At 26.4% G+C, this 26,382-nt stretch overlaps 1 protein-coding gene across 1 annotated transcript in view; it reads right to left on the reverse strand.

Moving 5' to 3' along the window:
- The window catches only part of LOC145841387 (uncharacterized), a 47,090-nt gene that overhangs the window by 12,103 nt on the left and 8,605 nt on the right, over positions 1-26,382 (reverse strand). Inside the window, exons 5-16 of the mRNA XM_082948748.1 lie at positions 25,097-25,222; positions 19,641-19,755; positions 19,121-19,201; positions 17,174-17,254; positions 9,813-9,900; positions 9,652-9,750; positions 8,883-9,072; positions 4,965-5,145; positions 4,294-4,390; positions 2,122-2,268; positions 1,950-2,019; positions 1,023-1,102 (exon numbers count right to left, since the gene is read on the reverse strand). Coding sequence (XP_082804874.1) covers positions 1,023-1,102; positions 1,950-2,019; positions 2,122-2,268; positions 4,294-4,390; positions 4,965-5,145; positions 8,883-9,072; positions 9,652-9,750; positions 9,813-9,900; positions 17,174-17,254; positions 19,121-19,201; positions 19,641-19,755; positions 25,097-25,222 — 1,355 coding nt within the window. The remainder of the gene's footprint in view (positions 1-1,022; positions 1,103-1,949; positions 2,020-2,121; positions 2,269-4,293; positions 4,391-4,964; positions 5,146-8,882; positions 9,073-9,651; positions 9,751-9,812; positions 9,901-17,173; positions 17,255-19,120; positions 19,202-19,640; positions 19,756-25,096; positions 25,223-26,382) is intronic.

Genomic DNA, 26,382 nt, shown 5'->3' on the forward strand with positions numbered 1-26,382 from the left:
AAACAAACTAAATTTCAAAAATAAAATACACCAGAAAGTGCAACTAATAAAGATTGTGCCGCTTACGCGGTAATTGTCTCTTTTTTACTTTCTTCTTTTTTCTCAAGCGAGTATAAATTCAACAATCGCGAGAAATTTTGACTTCTTTTAGTTTCTACTGCATTGCAGCGGACTGAACTCAGTGCAGCTTTTCGCTGCACTTAAGTTTTAATGGTTTCAATTTTGTTGTCGAGTTGATTTCGATTTTAGAATACTTTTTGAGTTTGGTTTAAACATTTAGTTTTAAGTTTCTTTTATTCGAGTATTGTCGTCTTTTAAAAGAATTGATAATTTGGTTTATTAGTGTAATGTTGTGCAGTATTTTATCATCTTTTCGTTTCGCAAATTCATTGTAAATATAATCATTATCACAGATTCGAACTCAGTTTAAATTAGTATAAGTAACTGATTTATTAAACCTTTAGTAAATAGTAAGTAAGTCATATTAGTTATTTAAGTCAACTATAATTTAAGCGTTATCTTGGGGGCATCTACTATACAAGTTAGAGCGCACGTTGCGTTATAAACCAGGCCAATAATAGTGTATAAGTAGAAACCCTGGATAGCGACAAGATCATGATAGTAACATAAAATTGCTAAAAAGGTTTTAAAAGAATGTTTACAAAATATAAGAACTAATATGATTTTAATCGTTGTGCATCTGTTTTGCAAAAAAGTAAACAAACCTGAGTTTTTAGAACAACCTAAAAAACTCAAACTATCCTCAGTAGCCAAAGTGTGGGGAAATCTTGGTTTAATTTCCACTTTTAACAATTTTGTTAAACATTTTGACCAAGTTGTAGCACTAATGCAAATTTCAGCACTTTTTTAACAATATGAGAACGAGATTGAAAAAACAATTAACGTTTTGTTGAAAAAAAGAAACAATTTTCAGGACCCTTTAAAATTTTTAGCTTTTGAATACTGAATTCCTCGCATATAATTAAGTAATTAAAGTAAATATAAATAAAGTAAATATTAACCATAGATAAGGTTTTGTTGAGGTTTTTCATGATTTGTACTTTCAAGTTCTGCTTTTCGTTTGGCAAATTCTAACTCATTTCTATAAAGATAATTAAAATCTAACAATATAAACTAAAATAATCTAAAAATATATTAATTATTATTTTATAAATTTAATTTTGTTAAACTTTTGCTTATGTTTATTTTTTATCTTAAATTGTTGAAAATAAGTTTATATTATTTTAATTTTTCTTCTGGTGTGTCCTATTTATGTGTCTCAGGTTGTGGTGCCTGAGTCCAACGTTGGATTGTTTCTAAGAATAAACAATATAACAATAATCACATTAAGAAAATTCTAAATAATTGATTTATTTGTTGTACTAAAAAGTTATACTATCAAAATCCACCCGCGTTCAAAATCCACCCGATTTTTTCTTCTTTATTCATTAATTTATTTATATATTTTTTGCAATTTATTTAATTATTTTTTATTTATTTTCACTTTCACTGTTACACCTAACCCTTACTCTCGATCGGTAAGCGGTTCTCAAATTTGACTTGGTGGATTTTGATCGGTTGGATTTTGAACGCGGGTGGATTTTGATCGTGGATGGATTTTGAACGTGTCCCACCAAAAAATTATAATATGAAAAATTAACAAGTTTATTTCTAATAGATTAAAAAGTTAAATGCTAACTCAAATGAGCTAAAACCCAATCATAGATTTTTTTAATGCTTAATACAAAAATCATTTATTAGTGAATATACGATTATAAAACAGTAAGCAAATCAAGCAATAATAATCTATACTATAAAAAAATAAGAGACTAAAACATATTTAAAAGATACCTTAAGTGTAAAGTATTCAGTGTAACTAAACCTTAAGTTTTTTACCTAAATTACTTTTGTAGAAAAATTCATCATAATAGTTTAATAAACTATCTTACTTGGTTAAATCATATTGTAACTGTTTTAGCTCTTCTATATTTACATTAGTTTCTAAATTCTTTAGACCATCTGTAAAATAAAAACAAAAAGTTTAAGACTTATAGTTCATGCAGAAAAACAAAATTTAACTTTGGGATGTTAAGCTTAGAAGAAGAAAACAAACCTACTTACCAGTTTTCTGCTGCTGTAGTTTAGACAATTGACTACGAAACCTATTGCTAGATTCTAACAAAACTTTATTTGTTTGCTGTAAGTCGTTAATCTGCTTAGTCGCAGCTTTTAGCTTATGTTTGAAATAACTAACAGTTTGAAGTTCACCTGTATTTTAATAAAATTATTAAAATTTACTTAATTAACTATAACTTAGCCTAATAACTATAAGTCATAAATAAGTATACCGACAACTATACAAGTGCTGCGTAAAATGTTTACACCAATATGTTGAGCGATTACGTAAAAGTCTTATAGAGTAACCCTTAAACTTAATTTTAAACAATTAAATAAATACATGGCTTTTAGAGGCAATACTTTTACGACATGCAAACTAATATGCATATCAGCCGAAAAAGGATGATTATTATGAGCGTAAAACATTAAGACCACAGGGGGGATTTAAATTTCTAAACTAAAACTAACATTGATCTTTTTATATAATCTAAAATTTCATACTATAAAATACTTTTCACATAAAAAAATTGAGATATAGCCAGTTGTGTACGAAGTTGTGTCCTGATACAAACGTATAGAGGAGAAACTTTTCATTGCCTTTCAAAAAATTAACTAAAAATATATTATATCATTTATAAAAAATCTTCTTAATTTATCATTCAATTACCCAAAAATTTTAACATATATTCCCTGCAAACATTGAAAAAATAATGATGTAACGATGGAAAAAAGCTATTTTATGACCAAAAAAAATTATTTGTTTTTCTTTAAAAAAAATCTTACAGCAGAATTGTTTATTATTGCTTGAGACTAAACTGCAAAGTTTCTAAAACGATTGCTTAAAGTCTGTAGGAGTAGAAAAATTTTTAATGAAACAGTCGTTTTTTGCCTTTTCATCTTGGTTCTTCAATAGAGAACCAAAAGAACTGTCTGACTTTGTATCCTCATACCTCATAAAATAGTTTGATTTTTATCAAACGGTAAAAAGCAAACGCTAAGTTAAAAGCTAAGTTAAATATCTTTAAAAAATATCATGATGTAAAATTCTACCTTACCTCACTATGGCCTTCAGAAATATTATATGATTTCATACAGCATGTGAAAACATAACAAGCTTATAAGACATAAAAAAAAAATTGATAAAAAATTAGCACGTTTCAACTGTAAAGCTTTTAGTGTAACTGGTTAAAATTAACAAAAATATTCCACTTAATAGTACTAACTAGCTAACTTACTAGTAATAACTAGCTCTTGTTTACACTTTTAATTCTGTAAATAAAAAAAGTTACAAAACTTGTAAAGAACCTAATAAAATATTAAGATTATATTAAACTTTTAGTTTATGAAGTTATATTATATTTTATTATTTTTTTATCATAACTATTACAAAAATTAAACTATGTTTTTTTATTATAAGCTAATTTTTCTTTTTAGTAGGACGATACTAGAGTTATAAGGCAGCGATAATGAAGCTAGTATTTTCTTTTTTAACCGGATTTTTTAATTTAAGCACTTATGTATACTTCTGAATGTACTTGATTTAAAGTAATATAAAGCTCTTTTTTTAAGTATAATTTTAGGCTGAATAAGCAAGTATTCACATAACGTATTGATTTGTAGTTAGAAAAGTAAGCAAGAGAAATTGGTCAGTATTAACAATACTTTTTATAACACACTATTTCATTACAGGTGTCGGCAGCTTTAAGTTTCAGGCTAATGTTCCTAAAAAAAAAATGGTAAGGCCACACTGTATAGAAAAAAGACTTCCGTGGGCCGCATTATTTTAAAACGAAAATGTTAGAAATAAGCAATTATCAAGCACTACTAATTAATTATTATATAATCTAAGAGTATAGTTGTAAGTTTCTACCACAAAACTTTTTTTTTCAGTATGTTTTTGCTTAAAACTACATAGAGAACCGCAAATTTTTCCTTTGCGGGGTGCAGTTCACGTATTGCTAAGTTATAACTTTATCTAACATTTAAGCACATAAAACTTTGCAATAAATATTGCTTTAATAAAATTTTGACAACTATAGTTTTTATCTGAGTATTATAAATCCAACAACTGAATTAGAGTTAAAACAATAACTATGACTAACCTAATGACGAAACAGTAATTTGGATATAAGTAAGAAAGAATTCAGTTTACCATTGTATTTAAAAAAGTCTGACCTGAATCATTTATAGAGCTAAATGATGGCTTTTGAACGTTGTTAAGTTTGTTCTGAAGATTGTTAATTTGATTACGAAGATCATGCACAACTTTAGCCTGAAACCAAGAAAAAAGGAAATCTATTATAGTTTTAGTAATAATTTTTTAAATACTAATTAAATTTTCAAACACGTATAACCGAATTGGATAGTTTAAGAACATAACTGAATGAAGTAAAATCTTATTTACATTTTAACTCCAAAAAACAGTTTTGAAATACAACGGTTTTATGTTAAGAAATAAAGTTCATAGAAAAGTTGTTTAACAATGAAAATAACAATGATAATTGTAGATTGCTTAAAAGCAGTATTACACAAACTTAATAAAACTGTTAAAAATAAAGTGTTTGTTTTTAAAAAGTATTAGTGCTTTTATTAGTATAACATTTACTATTGAAAACAAATATAATTGAATTTAACAAATCTAAGTAGAAGTACATTACTTTATTTTTAATAATTTTAATACTTATATTTTTTGTGCTTATATTTTTTAAAACATAACCCAAAATAATGTTATCCATCATTTTTGAAATGTTAGACAAAATATTAGTTTTTAAAGTTATTACAATTAAAATACAAAAATAAAAACTGTTTTAAAGCATTTACACTTAAATTGATATAGTTATACTAACTTGCTGATTATTTGAAATCCACTGCGATTGCTGAGGAGAAATAGCTTGGTTCACTTGCAACTCACTTATATTCTGCTTCAACTCAAGCTCACGTAGGCTCTGAACAACAGCACCTCTATAAAATTCATCTGCTTCCTTATGGGATTCCGTTAGTTTAATGTTTAGCTCGCTTATCTCCTTACTAAGAAAACAAAGATAAGTTAAAAAAAATCAAAACTATTTTTTTATCAACTAAAATAACCTACTATAAATGTCTCTATTGTATACTTATAATTTAAGTTTAAAGATCATAGTTACAGTTTTAAACTTATAAATAATTAAAGAAAACAATATAATTTTAGTTTTGTTATCAAAAAAAATTTCTTAAACAGTTTATTAATGTTTTAAGCATAAGCATACTACATTATAATTTTGTTTTCTATTTATTAGAGTTTTATTGTTTACAAACCAGTTACTTGTAAATATGTTTGATTAATTTATATTAACTCAATGTAATAGTATCTTTAAACGGCTTATATTTTTCTTAAAACTGTTTTCTAACCTTAACATGAATTTATTTTAACAAACCGCCTAAAAACTTTAAAACGTTTGCTAAATTATTTGTTTTATTCTGTTTTTCTTATACCTTATTTCGAGTTTGAATTTACTTTAAGCCTGTAATGTATTCTTACATGTTTATCTAATTTTTCCAAATTTTATTAATAACTTAAGATTTCGTTTGAATGAAGAAATTTTTGGTAATAAAATTAAAAAAATTGAATTAATAAATATTTTTATTGTAAACTTTTAATGAATTTATTTTTTCAAAAATTTATTTAACAAACTAAGTTTCGGTCAAAGACCTCGTCACTGCTTAAATAAATCTTATTCAAATAGAATAGTAACTTTTAATTTGATATCAATTGAAATTCATTAAACTAGTTGTTTTAAAAGTCTTAGAAAGCTGTGCACAGTAAATAACTTAGAAAAATATTTTTTAGCATCGGGGTGGGCAACGTACGGCCCACGGACCGCATCCGGCCCCCAAAGCTTTTTTTAATTTAAATAGAATCCGGCCCGCGAACAAAAATGACCGGCTCTAGAGTGAAAGTGACCGGCCCGTTAAGCATCTTCAAAATTTATATTATAATCCGGCCAGCCAATGTAGGCCAATTATTATTACAAAATTAGTAGAAAACCTTTTTTTCATAATTTTTATAAAACAAAACTGTAAGACTTTGACCCTAAAAACGTTTTAAAAAATAGCTTTTTATTTTTGAGTAGTGATAAAAACACCATTTTGTTCTAGTATTTGTTTGTTTCAAGTCAGTTAGAATATTCTTACGTTATTTTAAAAGTACAGAATTAAGTTAAATTTCATAAGTTGTTCACAAGTGTTTGATATTTTCAAATTAAAAGTATCAACATTTTAATCCAAAGTAATTTGTTATCTAGGGTTAACTGTTATTAAATAAGTTTATATAAGACTTTAAATCAAACATATAATTTTCGTTGCTTTTAGTACATCTTTTGATAGACTAAGTATTAATGAACGAGCCAAAGCTTGTCAACTTCAAAAAGATGACCATGAAGCTAGTTGTTCTGTTCGAGACTTCATACATTTGCAGACAAACATTTTCGACCACAAACATCAACAAGGATAAGCTAATTTTAAACCTAATCGCTATTTCAGTGTACTTGCAAATTTTCCCAAACCGTCATGCAACTAGATTTGAACAACTCTATTATCTGATCAACCACAAATGTTTCATCAACTTTTTTAATTTTTCGCTTTATGGTAAAACTGTTTATTATATTAGAATTATTTGTTGCTTTGTTTCTTTTATATGTGCAAAAATATGTAACGAATCGCTTGTGGTGTTATAGACCTTTTTCTCTAGTAGATCCTAGTATGACAAAATCGCAGCTCATTCAATGGTAAACAATCTTTTTCATCATAAGTCACAAAACTAAACAAGCCATCACTTTTTCTGCTTTTGACTAGCAAGGATACATTTTATCAATAAAATGTTGTTACCCTCCATTGTTGTCATTCCTAAGCTGATCTGGAGGTAAACTCGGATTTATGTGATGTTTCTGCTTAGGTCTCTCTTTGGTCAGTCTCTTAGATCTTCTTAATTTTTAATTGGTTTTCTCTCATAATTAGGGAAATTCAACCCATGTAATAACAAGATCACCACTTTTTCTCATAGGAGACTCTCTTGTGTAACATTTATTCTTAATATTTGTGGTTCTGACAGCTTCTTTACAAGATCATTTTTAAACCAATCAGATGTATTATTTTAGTAGAACTTTTGAATCTTCTTAATCAACCACCTTGACTCATCTTTCTTCTCTTAGTCTGGGGTTTACGGGAACGGGTCAGAAAAGCACAAGCGTCACTTTAGCACAGAGTGACACTTTAGCACGGAATAACACTTTAGCACGGAGTGAAACTCTTTTTTTATGCTTACATAATATTTCTACTGTTATGTTTAAAAATCTAAAAACAAACTATGTAACATGTAGAATAAAACATGTAGACTGTTTACTACTTACTTAACTATAATTTAAAAAAAAATAAGTTTGGTAGATATACTTCCACTTAAATTCACTCTTTGAAATGCCTAAAGTGCGTAATCAACAGGATGCTGACTATATAAAGTTAATTTTTTTACATGTTATTTAATACATTCTTAATAGTAATTAATCTAATTACTTGAACTTAAAAGTATCGATCGTGCAAAAATGACACTCCGTGCTAAAGTGACGCCGTGCTTAAATATCGTTCCGTGCTAAAGTGTCACTCTGTGCTTAAGTATTATTCCGTGCTAAAGTGACGCTGTGTTTTTCTGACACCTACCCCCTTGGCCGTCGGATTTAAATTAGTTATGAAAAAATACTGTTAACTAAAGAGTATAATTCGAGCGCGCTCAAGCTTAACAATTTTTTTCTTTGTTTCTTTGATTTTTCTAATTCTCTCTCTAATAACTATAGCGCTAAAATGGTGTGTATAAACATAACAGCTGTAAAACGTAATTCTTTAAACTAAGTCTGGCTAGAATTTAAAACTCGAGTTTTGATGCAAAGTCACCCAAAAACTATTTGCGATACTGTATGTCTCTGTCAAATACCCGAAACATAGTTACTTATAACGTGTAAGTTTCTTGTTTTGGTTAGAAATTAAATTCTTTATATTAACTTTTAGAGCTTTGATTTTAATTAAATAAAATTTGCATTTATGTGATGTTATTCGGTTGAATAGCCATGACCTTTAGCCTCAGCAAGCTCAAGCTTCGTCATGTTCTAAGTATGGGTGAGAAGCGAATCATTAAGTATTTTTTGTATTGCGAGTTGACCGTTGGCAACGAAACTGCGGTCAGCCAATAATACGTTTAAGGCCGTCTGCAAGAGCGACCTTTAGAGCTCGAATGTCGGCACTGATGATTAGGAGGTTGCTTACTATCCGAAGATTTGTCGTCTTCAATCTAAAAATGACTTAAAGAGAGATAAAAGCCACACTTTAGGAAACCAACGCAGTCGAGGAAATGAGAATGAAAATAAATTCTAATATATTTAATCACTTTTTATTTATTTCTATTTTCTATTTATTTATTTTATCTAACAAACTGTTGCACAACTGTGTTTGTCTTTGTTTTTAGTGTTGTGTATTCTGTACATAATTAGTATTTAAGTACAACATTACAACGATTTCTGCTGATGTGGACCTATCATAATTATTGGCAATTCTTAACAGGAATCTTCAATAAATCTCTCCTAAGATATTAGTCTTAAATACTTTTCTTTATAACATTATATTTTGTTAACACAAAAAAAAATTAACATTATATACACAAAAAATTGTCCAGTACTTATAGAAAACTTTAAGATGAACTAAGTAAGCAAAAGTAACAATTTTTGTTAATATTTACAACTTACTCCTTTCTTTGAATAACTTGCTGATGTCTATGCTTCATGTTTGTAGCTTCCAGTTCAACTTTTTGAAACTGGCATTGTAGTCTAGTAATTTCTTGTTCGTTCTTTAAATTTATTACTTTTTGTTGGTCGAAGTTTGATTGTAGCTTATGCAACTTTGAACTCAATTCAATTTTTTCAGTTTCCATTTTTACTAATGATAACAAAAATAATAAAAAATTGATTAATAGTTTTTTTTTATTTAAAACCACCAATAATTGTTGGTTTGGAACAGTTTTAAGTTATTGGCTTTATGTGTAATATACGACATTTGTTCCTAAATTAGTATTATTTTTATAGATAACTAGTTCCTTTTTAACTTAGTTAGTCTTAACTTTGAATGCATAATACACTATTTAATGTATTTCAAAAAAATTTACTAAAGAGTAAATTTAAAAAAAATTTAATAGCGTACTAAGATTTAATTTATTTTAGTACTAGATAAATTTACCAAAGATTGTAAAAAAAGCTTTCATTTGTGTTTATTATGATAAAAGTATGCTTTTTGGGGATAAAAAAAAACTTTTAAACGAAGTATGTTTTTTGGGGATTAAAAAATATATTTAATAATGAAGTAAATACTAAAGATTAAATATTAGTAGTATAAGAAAATATTTAGTATTCTCGATTCTATGAGTCTGAAAAAAGTTAAAAATTAACTGTGACTTGAACAAAAACAAACAGTTTATTAAATGCATAGTAATCAAATTTTCTGAATTTTTTTGTTGTTTACTTGTTTTTTTATTTAGAGTGTCGATATAGTTTTTCAAACTAGGATGATTCTTTGAAATGAGAACTTCATGTGGGTTATTCGGAACAACTAACCGATTTTCTGAAAAATTTAAATAAAAAAAATAACGCCTATCAATTTATAAACAAACGTGATATACGAACCTTTTTCTAATTCAAGAGCTTTTATATTTTTCTTTAGATCTTCCACTTCATTTTTTAAACTATTTACAAAGGAAGAATTTTCAGAAACCTGGTAGTTATTTTGAAAACTTAAAGTCATTTAAAACATTAATTCAAAATAAATAAAAATCAGTACAAAAATAATAAGTTAGTTATGCATAAAACAAATCAATTTTTTTCAATTATTGACTAATAAGTTACAACCATGTCATTAAACATAAACTCATAGGACTTAAAAACAACATAATTCTATATGAGGACAAACAATATACAGTTCGTTTCTAAAATTAAGGGATGTTTCTATGTTGGCTTAGGTAACTTCAATGCGTTATAAAATACACATAGAGTAGCATTCGGGCTTTTGTAAGAACCTTTTTGAATTAAGTATATTAATAACGAGGCTGTTTGGTTACCATCGTAATTAAATTATATCCTGTACTTTGATAGTGTAGTTTGCGTGCTTATACTAGATTTTAAATTAAGTTAATGTCTGTTTAACCTCAGTTGAACCTATACATTTTTCAGTTATTTTTCATGGTGGATGGTCATACGCATTAAAAAAGACATCCTTAATTGAATGGTCAGATAAAACCGTTGCTGCTATTACAAAGTTTAGTTGCCGTGTTGTGTTGTTCTTACTTAGCTGTAAGTGGTTGTGTGATATAATTATGCTTTTTATGTTTGTCATGTAGTGGTAGTTTGACATTTTGATGATATTTTTATTGAAAAACTTGCTTGGTCAAAAGTTTAAAGAAAACAAAGCTTCAGTAACTAAAAGAGATCAATACCTAATTTTTTTTTTAGAGAATGTCAAAAATGGCTAGAAAAAAAGTAACATAGTTTTTTTATTCTTTTTATTGCTGCAAAGTTAAGGGTCGGTAGTACGTGATCATTTTGAACTAATACATCATTCTACGGATTTTTGCTGATGTCAGTGATGATTTTATTACGAGATACGCTGGAAAAAAGTTTATCTATTTCAATTACTTTTTAGGGTGATTAGATTGGTTGTTTACGTAAACAATTTTACTGCTACTTTTATTGTAGAGTAGTTTATGTTTTTTCTTTAGTTCAATAAAGTATTTAAAAAGTCAGTTTTAAAACATCCTCTATATAAAAACTTTCAAATTGGTTTTTGAAATATTTCTTTAACATTTTAAAATTTTCTACACTTATCACTTATGGTAAACATTTCTAAGATTGGTATGCGTCATCACAATAAATGTCGTAGGATTTATAATAAAGTACTATTTTCAGATCTAGAGATAGACTCAATCCAATCAAATCAAAAATTTTAGCTCCCCTATATATGTTGGTCAAATACTTTGTATTTTGATATAACCCAGTTACAGCCTTCAGCGTCATATTAAATGCTTATGAAAAAATGTATTTCATAAACTGGCAAAGAGTGAAAAAACTGATACAGAAAAATTAGTAGAAAATTACGTAAATACTAATAAACTTTTTTTTTATACGTATTACTCACCGAATGAACATTTTCATAGTTTATGATGTTTTGTTACATTTAGAACTTTTTATAGTTATTTTAGACTGGAAATTGTTTTTTATGAATTGGGCAATTATCTACAATTATGTTTATTATAAACAAAGCTGTACTTATAAATGAAGAAACTATAAAAAAAAGTGTATTTATGCATTTCATTTTAAAGGAGTAATTTTATGTTTTAAGAATAATATTCTAAAAATAATGGCTTTGTGAGTTACAAGTTTACTTTGTAGTAATTGATCTTATATTACTTTTGATCATTTCATTTTAAAATAAAGAAATACATAAATCTATTTTAAAAAAGTATAATTGTAATACGGTTTGTTTTAGTAAAAGAGAAAAACTAAGTCACAGTATAAAAAGTTTAGCTAAAGTTTCTCAAAGATAAGGGCTTAGAGGGGATATAGGCGTTTTTTTACAAATATTAATATATGGTTTTATATGAAACCTATATGTCAGTTTTATAGAAAATTTTATTCAAGTTACTCTGAGATACATTTATAGTTAAAAAACTTTTCCGATACAAACGTATAGACTGCAAGTTTTTATTGTCAAATTGCTTGAAAATTTAAAACAGGGTTCGTGCGCGAAATTTTTTTCATTTAGCCTGACTGAGACCAATTTAGCCTGACATTTTTTCAAAGTAAGGAAAATCCCCTTTAAAAGTAATTTTAGGTATAAGGGGTTTTGATTAGTAGTATTGTAGTCTCCGACTTCAACCAGCTTTATCTTAAAAATATTTTGAGCTTTAAAAATCTGCAAAAAGCAACTCATAGCTTACAATTACAAATCAATAGAATAAGACTAAATTGTGAAAAAGGTGAATGATTTAAAAATAACGAATTCAGTGATAAGTTTTAAAATAAAAGTTATATCTAATCTATTACTAATGTAAAAATTTAAATTAATTACTATTAAATAATTATTTAAAAATATATTACTAAACACAACAGTTCAATTTAATTAAGCACTAAGTAAAACATTATAACCAGAATATTTATAATAAAACAACGCGCATTGTTGTGTTTCATTGAAATTTGAAATGAAACGCTTCACGAGTATTAAAACTCCAAGTAAAAAATGTTCATTATAGTATTTTGACTAATACTTAAAATTGATACATAATGATAAATCCTATGTTCTAAATAAATACAGTGATTGTTGATGTCATATCAGATTTAAATAGCTTACACTTCAATTCAAAAAAAGCTTTAATACTTGTTCTTGTAAAGAAAAGTGAATTGTACCTAAAACGTGTACTCCCACAAAACTTAGTACTAATATCTTAAAGCTAAGTTTTAGTGTTGTGAATATCTCTAATAACTTAAAACAAACCGTAAAATGTATGAATAAACTGCGAAGAGTTTTAATCTAAAAAGTATTTATTTGGTATTAAGCTCTTAAATTGGAAATTGAAACAGTTCAACCAACTAAGCTCTTAAAACATAGCTGATGTAAACAAATTCAAACAAACAGTTAAGTATATAATCTACTAAAACAAAATGATTTAAATTCTTAATATTTTTTTAGAGGTTCAACAAAAGGTTAAAAGCATTTAATTTTATATAAACACTGACTGATTTTGTCTTTAAGGCCAGGGGGGGGGGGGGTAAGCCATGTTTTTTACAAGTTGATCTTATTTTATAGAGTTTTTACTAAGCTTCAAGTTGCTTTTTACCGTTTTTAAAAATTCGAATTAGTTTTTGAGATATGACCGGCCAAAGTCGGGCCGCATAACAGGTTCCTTATGGGGAAGGAAAAACTAAAACGGCGAAAAAAGACTAATGCATTCAAAATCTATCTCCTCCTTCATTTTTTAAGCAATCTTCTTTAAACTTTTACAGTCTATTCTTTATACAATAACAAAAAAACGTTATTTGTGACTTTAAAAAATTTCAAGCAAAAACACCTTTTTTTTGAAAAAAAAAAAAAATTTGATAAAAAATCACTTTTTTTTTTTTTACATAAAATTTTTATTTTTTAAAATTATTAAAATTCACAAATAACGTTTTTTTCTCATAATGTAAGGAACATTTCCTGAAAATTTGAAGAAGATTGCTTGAAAAATGAAGGAGAAGATAGATTTTAAAGCCCGTTTTTTAAAAGTCGAGAAAAACGGCTTTAAAGTTACCCTTTATATACCCTTTATAAAGACAACCCTTTATATAACCGGTCATAAAAAAAAATTACTTAATATTTTTTAAATCTAAAAAAAAGCATCTGAAAGATTATTAAATTTACTATAATATAAGTCTATATGTTATTTTTGGTCAAAAAATGGCTTCTACCCCCCTATGGCCTTAATAAGTAAATTTATATTTAGAAATCAATTCACATCTCAACTTGATCTTAAAAAGATTTCTCAATTTTTTTTACCAAAAATCTTCAAGCATTTGAACTGAGAAAAACTGAGATTCAAATTTTGATCTCAAATTTTTAAATAAAAAAACTGATTTAGCCTGACATTTTTCAACTTTTTTCAAAAAACTGATTTAGACTGACTTAGCCTGATTTAGCCTGACGCGCACGAACCCTGTTAAAAACTGACAAAAAGCTTTCTATCTTCTTTTTATTTTTAAGCTGGAGACCTCACATTTTCAGCAAATATTACTTAAGTAGTTTATAATATTTCTATTATAAGTCATTAAACTATAATGTAAATAAATTAGTAAAATAAAAAAATTGTTTTGATTTTTTTTAATACATCATTATAACTATATCACTATAAAATTTAAATACTATTAATCGACTTGTAACAGCATCGCTGTTCTTTCTTCCTTTTCTCTCAAAAAATGCTTAAGTTGAGTAAAACGCGAGTTTCTAGTCAGTCTAGTTTTACCTTTGTACTGATAGTATAGCGTTTGAAAAGATTGTGGTCGCCTCGTACTTCTTGTACGAAGGCGACTGTTTTTTATATTAACTTGTAAATTGGAATAGCTTATTTGTATATTTTGTTATCATGTATCGCAGTTTATATTCATTTTAATATAATTTGTGTTTCTAGACTCGATTTCTTATATACAATTAGTTAAGCATTCTATCAATCTAACTATTTAATTAAACTAAGCTTAAAAGATAGTCTAAGTTTAGTTCGCAATTCATTAAGTCGACTTAGCTAAATAACTTAGCTAAGTCATATCTAAACATTTAAATAACATCACCGATAAATACTTATAACGCGCACGGAGTCAGATAATTACCAGCATCGCGCGTATAAGTAACATTATAAGTAATTCGGGATTGTTAAATGGTGACCCCCAATTGTTTAACACGCACCTTATTTAAGTCCGTAACTTCTTTTTATTTTCTACGTTTCGTAGTGGGGACCAAATAATAGTTTAAAATAAACACTATACCTACTTTCAGTAAATAGTAGTATCAGTTCAATAAACACTATACCTACTTTCAGCAACAGTAGTATCAGTTCAATAAACACTATACCTACTTTCAGCAACAGTAGTATCAGTTCAATAAACACTATACCTACTTTCAGCAAACAGTAGTATCAGTTCAATAAACACTATACCTACTTTCAGCAACAGTAGTATCAGTTTAATAAACACTATACCTACTTTCAGCAACAGTAGTATAAGTTCAATAAACACTATACCTACTTTCAGCAACAGTAGTATCAGTTCAATAAACACTATACCTACTTTCAGCAACAGTAGTATCAGTTCAATAAACACTATACCTACTTTCAGCAAACAGTAGTATAAGTTCAATAAACACTATACCTACTTTCAGCAAACAGTAGTATCAGTTCAATAAACACTATACCTACTTTCAGCAAACAGTAGTATCAGTTCAATAAACACTATACCTACTTTCAGCAACCAGTAGTATCACTTCAATAAACACTATACCTACTTTCAGTAAACAGTATTATATTTAATTAAGACCACCAAAAGGGTGATTTATTTTATTTAATTATGGCAGACAACTAGTCTAAGAAGCTTTCTGAACAAAGCTTAGGACGAAATCGAGTCATTAGAAATTAAAGGAGTTTATTTAAAGTTTATTCTTTAACTTAAAATTGTATTTTGAGCTCTTACTAATATAAAAAATTGCCTTAATTTGTTAAGCTTTATTTCAATTAGTTTTTTAACAACAACTTATGTTCAAACTTGAACTATAAATCTACAGTTGAACTATAGTAACCTTAGTGATTGATGTTAAGAAGGTTTATTGCCTTGTTTTTTGTTGTTATACACTTCAGCTTACTTATGAAAACACAATTTTAATAAGGTCATTTGAGCTATTAAATATCTTATTCAACATTTAAACGCTAACAACAACTTTGTTTTTAACTTTCTTAGAATATTAAAGTTTTATAAATTAGTATAAAGTTCAAGGTTATATATTTTTACGAAAACAAGTTTAAGCTTTTGAAATGAATATAATTGTTTGTTTTGTCATCTAACTCATGTTGAATGTGAAATGTTTTTAATATACAAAAGTTTATATAACGAATAATTTGTTTAAACTGAAGCTATAATTTTTTTTAAAGTTTCTTATAAACATACTTAAAAGTACTTGAAAATACTTGAAATAGTATTTTCTTTATATTTTTGCTTAAATTTTTTTTGAACTTCGCACGAAAACGGCTCGAGAAATCGAAAGTCGTCAAAAAGTCGGCGAAGGTGACAAAGAGATCTGATCCACCATCAGCAAAGCGACCGAGTGGAGTACAGATGAGGAGACCGAGAATGCACGAATAGCGTCTACGGGAAACAATGACTCGCGAGCACTACTAGCGAATAAAATTCTAAAAATTCTTTCAGTTTTTTTCATTTTTGTAAATTGTTAATTTTTTTGAATTCTACGCGTCATTTACGAAACTTAAAGCATATACAAAGAAAAATAATAATTTTTTACAAATAACAAGAGAAGTCGACGATAGTCGACGGTCATATTTCATTTATGCTTCTATATTAGAAGGTTTTTTAATGTTTTTTACAAATTCAAAAATAATTAAAGACCATATTTTCTTAGAGATAAGTGTGAACTCCGAAATAGCGGGTTTAAGTCGAGAGAATGTAACAGCATCGCTGTTCTTTCTTCCTTTTCTCTCAAAAAATGCTTAAGTTGAGTAAAACGCGAGTTTCTAGTCAGTCTAGTTTTACCTTTGTACTGATAGTATAGCGTTTGAAAAGATTGTGGTCGCCTCGTACTTCTTGTACGAAGGCGACTGTTTTTTATATTAACTTGTAAATTGGAATAGCTTATTTGTATATTTTGTTATCATGTATCGCAGTTTATATTCATTTTAATATAATTTGTGTTTCTAGACTCGATTTCTTATATACAATTAGTTAAGCATTCTATCAATCTAACTATTTAATTAAACTAAGCTTAAAAGATAGTCTAAGTTTAGTTCGCAATTCATTAAGTCGACTTAGCTAAATAACTTAGCTAAGTCATATCTAAACATTTAAATAACATCACCGATAAATACTTATAACGCGCACGGAGTCAGATAATTACCAGCATCGCGCGTATAAGTAACATTATAAGTAATTCGGGATTGTTAAAGACTAACTCATACAATAAAAAAAAAGACAATAGAAAAGAAGATAGTATTAAGTGAAATAGTCATTTTCGTCTTATATATTTTCGACCCCTATTTATCAAAAGTTTTGTTAACTTTGTTTAACGTTTAAAAATATCTTATATCTAAGATAATACTTTACAAAACAAGATGTACCCGTATATGCCAATAAATGTTTTATATATCTTACATGCAGCCTACTTCACTAAATAACTGTTATTTTTTAAGTTGTATGTTCTGAATATTCTTAAAAATTTAACTTAAATATTAAAATACAACTTATACCTGCTGTGGTACTAAATTGTTCATTTGTGAAGTCATTTGCTTGATGACTTTTTTTAGTTGATTATTTTGTTCCCGCATGTTCTATGGTATTAAAAATGTATAAGTAAACGAAAACATGAATTTGTTGATCGACTTACTATTAACATGAAAAGGCAATAAATAAATAATTCACAAGATATCTACCTTATTTCCTAATTTAAACTCAAAAACTATTTTAAATGTTAACATTAAAAATTTTCAAAAAACTAGATGTTAAATGTACATAATTAAAATTTTTAGCTATCATATAAATTTCTAAAAATAAGGTTCGTAGTATTTAAGTACTTTAATACAATGAACTTTTAGTTTTAGAACTGTATTTATAATACAAATACATATCAAAAAATTATGATGTAACTTTCTGTATTTCAAAAGTTTTTTGAACTTTTTATATCTTGTGAAAGCTAATTTATTGTATAATCTTACGTTTTTATACAACTAACAAATTTAGTCATTTCTTTACCATCACAATTAACATGTTTTTTACAAGTTGATCTTATTTTATAGAGTTTTTACTAAGCTTCAAGTTGCTTTTTACCGTTTTTAAAAATTCGAATTAGTTTTTGAGATATGACCGGCCAAAGTCGGGCCGCATAACAGGTTCCTTATGGGGAAGGAAAAACTAAAACGGCGAAAAAAGACTAATGCATTCAAAATCTATCTCCTCCTTCATTTTTTAAGCAATCTTCTTTAAACTTTTACAGTCTATTCTTTATACAATAACAAAAAAACGTTATTTGTGACTTTAAAAAATTTCAAGGAAAAACACCTTTTTTTTGAAAAAAAAAAAATTTGATAAAAAATCACTTTTTTTTTTTTTACATAAAATTTTTATTTTTTAAAATTATTAAAATTCACAAATAACGTTTTTTTCTCATAATGTAAGGAACATTTCCTGAAAATTTGAAGAAGATTGCTTGAAAAATGAAGGAGAAGATAGATTTTAAAGCCCGTTTTTTAAAAGTCGAGAAAAACGGCTTTAAAGTTACCCTTTATATACCCTTTATAAAGACAACCCTTTATATAACCGGTCATAAAAAAAAATTACTTAATATTTTTTAAATCTAAAAAAAAGCATCTGAAAGATTATTAAATTTACTATAATATAAGTCTATATGTTATTTTTGGTCAAAAAATGGCTTCTACCCCCCCTATGGCCTTAATAAGTAAATTTATATTTAGAAATCAATTCACATCTCAACTTGATCTTAAAAAGATTTCTCAATTTTTTTTACCAAAAATCTTCAAGCATTTGAACTGAGAAAAACTGAGATTCAAATTTTGATCTCAAATTTTTAAATAAAAAAACTGATTTAGCCTGACATTTTTCAACTTTTTTCAAAAAAACTGATTTAGACTGACTTAGCCTGATTTAGCCTGACGCGCACGAACCCTGTTAAAAACTGACAAAAAGCTTTCTATCTTCTTTTTATTTTTAAGCTGGAGACCTCACATTTTCAGCAAATATTACTTAAGTAGTTTATAATATTTCTATTATAAGTCATTAAACTATAATGTAAATAAATTAGTAAAATAAAAAAATTGTTTTGGTTTTTTTTAATACATCATTATAACTATATCACTATAAAATTTAAATACTATTAATCGACTAACTCATACAATAAAAAAAAAGACAATAGAAAAGAAGATAGTATTAAGTGAAATAGTCATTTTCGCCTTATATATTTTCGACCCCTATTTATCAAAAGTTTTGTTAACTTTGTTTAACGTTTAAAAATATCTTATATCTAAGATAATACTTTACAAAACAAGATGTACCCGTATATGCCAATAAATGTTTTATATATCTTACATGCAGCCTACTTCACTAAATAACTGTTATTTTTTAAGTTGTATGTTCTGAATATTCTTAAAAATTTAACTTAAATATTAAAATACAACTTATACCTGCTGTGGTACTAAATTGTTCATTTGTGAAGTCATTTGCTTGATGACTTTTTTTAGTTGATTATTTTGTTCCCGCATGTTCTATGGTATTAAAAATGTATAAGTAAACGAAACCATGAATTTGTTGATCGACTTACTATTAACATGAAAAGGCAATAAATAAATAATTCACAAGATATCTACCTTATTTCCTAATTTAAACTCAAAAACTATTTTAAATGTTAACATTAAAAATTTTCAAAAAACTAGATGTTAAATGTACATAATTAAAATTTTTAGCTATCATAGAAATTTCTAAAAATAAGGTTCGTAGTATTAAAGTACTTTAATACAATGAACTTTTAGTTTTAGAACTGTATTTATAATACAAATACATATCAAAAAATTATGATGTAACTTTCTGTATTTCAAAAGTTTTTTGAACTTTTTATATCTTGTGAAAGCTAATTTATTGTATAATCTTACGTTTTTATACAACTAACAAATTTAGTCATTTCTTTACCATCACAATTAAACATACTTTTTGAGATTCATCAGTATACTTGTCAATTTCATTAGCACTTAAAACATTCGTTTCTGAAGATAACTTTTGTTTATCAAGGTTTAATCTGCAATCTATCAGCTCATTCTTTATTCTGTAAAAACTTTATATGCTAATAAAAATTATATACATACCGTTGTAGTTTAAATAAGAAGTTTGAACAACTTTTTCTGGTGCATAAATTATTTAAAAAATGGGAACGGGTCTAAATTGCGCGAAGACAAAATTGCACGAGGTCACTAAACTGCACGTGGGGACTAAATAGCACGAGAACAAAATTGCACGAGTGTACAAAATTGCACGAAGATACTTTTGCACAAAGACTAGTTTGCACGGAAGGTCACTTTTGCACGAGTTACAATTTTGCACGGAAGGTCAATTTTGCACGACAGACAGTTTTGCACGGAGGGTCAATTTTGTACAAAAAAATACTAACTTTATTTAACTAAAAATAAAATATTTCAAAAATTTTATATTTAAAAAAAAAAATAATAAGCATGTATTAGCGTTATTCATTTTTATTGGTTTAAATTAATTTTATTTTTTTGTTTTTCATTTATTTGGCCTTTTTTAATTGAAATTAAATTATTGCATTTAAAAACTAATATAAATTAAAAAAGTTTTTAATAAAAATACAACTAGAATTTTATTTTAATGAAAATAACCATTATTAAAGAATAAAAATGTATTGATGTAAACTTAAATTATTAAAATATACTAAACTTCAATATGAAAAAATACAAGATTAAAAAAAATAATAATAATATTTACATGGGTAGGTGTTAAAATTGCACGAGCGTACAAAATTGCACGAAGATGCTCTTGCACAGAAAAAACGAACATGCAAAACAGTGAGATAATCAGATAAATTTAGAAAAGAAGAAAATCCGTCTGATGAAATTTTTAATGTGCATTGTACAGAAAGTTCTGTTATGGCTGTGTACTTCCATAAACTATACTTAAAATATTCTTTTTTGTTTTATATAATTTTTTTCAATTATATATACTAAATACAAAATCTTAAAGTAAAAAATTCTTTCCACTACAAATATTTATTGTAAATTTGAGATTTAGGCTCTATAGGGTGAAAACTATTGTAATTTTGAGATCTTTTGATTAAAGTTCTGGCAAGGTCTGCCAATTTTCTGTGATTTGTTTTTATATTTACAAAATCTAAGGATTCGAAAAATATAAACATAGTTTAAATATCAATATTTTCTAATTGTCTAAACTTTATCTTAGTAGCATCATTATTTGCACGCGTTTTACTCTAAATAGCTCTGAAGTTTCTCCTGCTCTGTTTTTTCTTTTTACCTAACCCAGACTTGAGAAAAAGCACTGTGAGAAGCTAAATTGTTCTTACTTTTTTAGAAAAAAAAGAAGATACAAGCTTTTGACTAAAATGAAACCAACGAAATAATACAACAGCTACAATTAGTTAATTTCTATTATTAACAAAAAAAAAAATTTATTAATATAAACAAAACTTAATTTGGTAATTATATTTTAATAACGGTTAGAATATAATTTTATAATCTAGTTTTTATTTGTATTTACATTATTTTTATTGATTTTTGTTCAATTGTTTAATTTATTCATTTTGACTTTTTTTATTATTATCATTTCTTTTAAATTTATTTAATTATTTACTTCATATATTTTGACTTTCTTTATTAATTTTATCAACTTTTATTTTGGACTTTTATATAATATATTTATTATTTAGTTTATTAATTTTCAGTTTTTATAAATATAATTAATAATTTTTTTTTTATAATTTATTTATTATTTAGTTATTTGATTTTTTATGTTCTGATTTTTTTGTTTTAATCTATTTAACATTTAATTTATTATTTTTTACTTAATTTTTTTTTTTTTTTTAGTTTTTTTAAATTGTTTTATGAATTATTTGATTTGTTATTTTTTACTTAATATTTTTTTATTTTTTATTTTTTCTGTATTTTATTATTTAGTTATTATTATTTTTTAATATTATTTAAATTTTTTTCGTGCAAAATTGTCTTCTCGTGCAATTTTGTACCCTCGTGCAAAAATGTCTACGCGCAATTCTGACACATCCCTGGGCAGGAAACAAAACCCGTGCAAAATTGACCCCCTGCACAAAAATGAACCTTCGTGCAAAAGTGTCTGCGTGCAAAATTGTCTGCTCGTGCAAAAACATACCCTCGAGCAAAAATGTCTTCGTGCAAAAGTATCTTCGTGCATTTTTTTGTTTCCGTGCAATTTTGTCCGCTCCTGCAATTTTGTACGCTCGCGCAATTTAGACAGCTACCCTTAAAAAATATAACAGAACACATAACATTTTTTCTTAAATTTATTTGAGTACTTTTGATGTAAGTCTTGTCAAAAATTGTATCTTACTAGCTTAAGTGTAGTTTTATTTCAATTTCAATTCAGTTTAATTTAGTAAGATACAATTTTTAACAAAACTTATCTCGAAAGTACTCAAATAAATATAAGAAAATCTGAAATGTGTGTTGTTATATTGTTTAATTAAAAAGTTTAAACATAACTCACTCATTTTCGAAAAAAGTTTATTAATTAATTTCGTTTAGCTCTCTTCAGAATAATATTGCTAAAAGCTATTTATATTATAGAGTAATTTTAGTTATATAGAATGAATTTGAAAAGTCTAGCTAAAAATAGTTACGTCATAAAGTATAAAAGTCAGTTTAGAAAAGGTTTGAAAAATAGAATTAAGTTGTACTGTACTAAATTGAAGTAATTTATAAGATAAAATTGCTGAAACAAAAACATTTAAAATAGTACAAACTTTTACCTGAAACTAAATTAAATAAAAAGCACATTACAAAATACGACAACAATAATACTACTAAAAACAAGCTATTTATAAAGTTTTAAATTATAAAAATCTCTTTGTCTGCAAAAATTTAGAAATTAATTAATTAATAATTTTTTTTCGAAAATTAGTGAGTTATGTTTAAACTTTTTATATTGTTTAGATAAGAAGTTATATATGTTTTATTAAAAAAAAATTTCGGTAGTTGTAAATTTTTATACTTTTTTTTTTAAGATCTAAAGGGAGTTAATGAATGTTTTTATAGAAATATATACGTCACTTATATAAAAATTATTTCTAAAATTAGTTTTCAACATACATTTTATTCTTATTTTGAATTATTTATGACTTTAAAAAAGTATGTAAATTTTTCTGTCTTTGACTTAAAGTCGGTTTTGTATAGTAAGGACAACAATTGTGGTTTAAGTTTTGTATAAATTATCACTTGCTTTATGAAATATAAATTTAAATCATTTAGGAAATACTTGAGTAGAGTGTTGAATTTTAACAATTTGAAAATTATTCAATTAAAAGTAACAGTGTGAAAAAAGTGTTTTTTGTTTACTAAAACTGTTAAACTATGTAAGTAAGTAATAATAATCTATAAACAAGTTATTAAAATGAACTGTGAAAGTTTGAAGAAGATTAGTCGGATTGTTTTCTTACTTTTTAGTATACAACTATAATACAAATATATTAAACAAATAAAAGTTGGCTTCTAATATCTTAAAAGTGATTGGAATCCTAGAAAGCATTTCGAAATAAAATTTCTAAAAGTACACAAAATAACAAAGAACCCTCTATGTACTTAAATTTAACAACATATAACAAACTTTTTGATAAAAATTTCATAAATGGTACACTATTAGTTTACACCAAATTACTTCTCACCAGCCAATGTTCATCTAATACTACAAGTTTTTAAGGTCTTGGTTAATAAAGAACTTTTTGTACAATTCAATCTTATTTGCAGTTTGAGTAAAATTTGCTTTTAACCGACAAAAAAAAGTATTTGAAATATAAGGGTTCAAAGTTGGTACCTCAATATGCTTCGTTTTAAATCAAGTTTTATTTTATTTTCAAAGCAACCGTCCTGAAAATTTTCCAGCCTAAAACTCATAAAGTTATAAATAATCATTATGTTAAACATTTTTCAAATATCTTTTTTATTCAAGTATATTTTTAAGTCTATCCTAAAAGCAAATATATAGCTATGTTTTAATTTAGGTGTAAAGTTACACAATAAATATTTAAAAAAATTAATTTACTTTACGCAATTACTCTAATGAAATGATTGTTTCTCATAGTGGGTGATATTATATTTTTGGCAATAACTAACGAGGGGACAATAACTAACGAGGCGAAAAAGTTAATGGGTAATATAGGAGCAGTATGTAATAAAGGAGGGGTAACTTATTTATATATTTCTACTTAGTTGATAACTATGAAAATGAGTTCGGCAAACCCTTCTGTAAATCTATCTTTTAGTTGAAATGTAGTACATTTAAAAGTAAGGTTTGTATTTTAGTTTAAATTTATAGATGCTTTAAAAAATTTAAAAGTAAAAACATTATTTTGAAGCACGTGAACTTCAAATAAAAAAGCAGTAATAAACTATTAGCACTTGAAACTAATTCAAAACTGTTATTGTAATAAAAAGTGTAAGACTGCACCGCAACACCATCAGCATCAGTTCACGTGACAAACTGCGACCTAGTTTCATCCTCATTAGGACTCACCAGGCAGACATAGTTACGATGAACCGTTATATCAATCAAAATTCAAAACCAAACATGCTTAACCATTTCGCACTGAAGCGTTCGTTAATAGGTACAATCAAAATCTGTAAATAAAAATAGCTTTGCTGAAGCTAGCCAAAATAACTACTCGTAAAGTGATCAAACGAGCAAAGTAAATAATCTCACATTGAATTGATAATTATTTTGATCTCATTAGAAATCACCAGGCAAAGATTGTCACAAATAAATTAAGTACTTTTGAAGTAAAGCGTTCATTTTTGTGAAAGCTAAAAAAATAAACAACTAAATTGTTCACAAGTTAAGGTATAAAACATTGTATATTTCAATGTGAGATTATAAATTTCGCTTCTTTGATCAGCTAAAGAGTATCTATTTTGGCTATCTTCAGCAAATCTCTTTTTTTACAACTTTTTGGCTGAACCTACTAACGAACGCTTGAGTGCAAAGTAGTCAAGCATGTTTGGTTTTGAATTTTTATTGATACACGGTTTATTGTAACTATGTCTGCCTGGGGATTTCTAATGAGGACGAAATCAGGTCGCAGAGTTTCATATAGATTGTTCTTGACGGTCGTGCGGTGCAGTCTAATGCTTAATGAATGTTGGCGTAAAAAATCTTAGTTTTGCTGCAGGTAGCCGAAACAACTATCAGCTAATATCAAGTAATTTTTAATTTGAACTACATACTTTAATTACATTTATCGTAATAAGTAGTGTCTAAGGAATACTACATCAGCTTAACTTAAAGTAAGAAATATTAACTTATAGTTAATCTTTCTCTTTATATAGAATATTTATTTTGAAAAAGTTAGTTCATTATAAAAAAATTGAATTCGTTTAAAAGCTTTTGCTTACATTTGTATTTCATCTTTTTGTTTAGTTTTATCAATCTTTAAAATATTGTTTTGCTGCTTTAAACTTAATACTTCAGCTTCTTGTGTCAGTACTTTTCTTGACATAACCTTATTTTTTTCATTTAACCTGTAAAAAGTTAAAAATGTATTTTAAAAATTATAAATAAAAACAAACTAAGTTCTAGTACGTATAACAAACCTTTATACTTGTATATTTTAGTGATGTACCAGAACTAAAATTCGGATCCGGCCAAATCTCAGCTAGGATCCGGCCGGATCCTGTTTATTGGAAAGACTTAACTTTCCGCGATCAGCATCTTTGAGTTTTATACTTAGATTTTTGTGTTTTTGCTTCAAAAAATTTTTTTTATAGAAATCTTTACTGCTCTTTAGGGTATTTTAAATTTATAACTAATCAATAAAGATTGTTTTTTTCGTCAGTTTCAGAGTTAGTTATATATCAGCATTTATTTTAAAGAAGAATGCATATATGAAGTGAAATTATATTTCAAAGATTTGGTTTAATATAAAAAGAACGAATAGTGTAAAGAATATTATTAAAACTAAAAACTATAAAACTTTGTAAAGTTTTTTAATTACTGATTTTATTGAAAATAAAACAAAAGGTAAGATTTTTAAAATTCAGGGTATATTATCTTTAAATTTATTCAGCCTGAAAGTTTTGGCTTTGAAAAGACTAAAAAAATATTAAAAGAAGGTGATTAAATTTGATTCCAATTATATTGTTACATGTGAAGAATGGCAACTTCTTAGCAACATTATTAAATTGCTTGTTCATTGTTACATATTAAAGCAGCAGTGTAGTAGAAACAACAGATTGCTGTCAATTGTATTTCCGTATGCAGACATACTGGAAGATTTTTTAATAATTTTAAAGCGAATAGTCAAACAGGTCAAATTGGTTCTATAACCTTAGCAGAAAATTTAGAAGAAGCTTTCGAAAGTAGATTGTATAATACAAATGACAGCTCAATTTTAAACCTTTATGATAAAGTTTGTTGTAAGTCACAACAGTTGTTAACCCACGATACCGACTTTACTTTTTCCCTCCTAATCTTAAACAGGAGGTTGAAAGACTGTTGAAATTAAAACTGAAAAGGCATAGATGTCGTGAAACTGGTCAACTCAGTCACTTTCCTCTAGTACCACCTAATAATCCTAAAACTCAGCTATATACAGATGATGTTCCCAATGATTTTTCATTGTTATACTCCACGTTTGAAAGAGAAACGAGTACAGCCACTCACGAAAGCGAGCAACAAGATT

This window comes from Thalia democratica, chromosome 7 (assembly GCF_965202585.1).
Source record: "Thalia democratica chromosome 7, ktThaDemo2.hap1.1, whole genome shotgun sequence".
NCBI lineage: Eukaryota > Metazoa > Chordata > Thaliacea > Salpida > Salpidae > Thalia > Thalia democratica.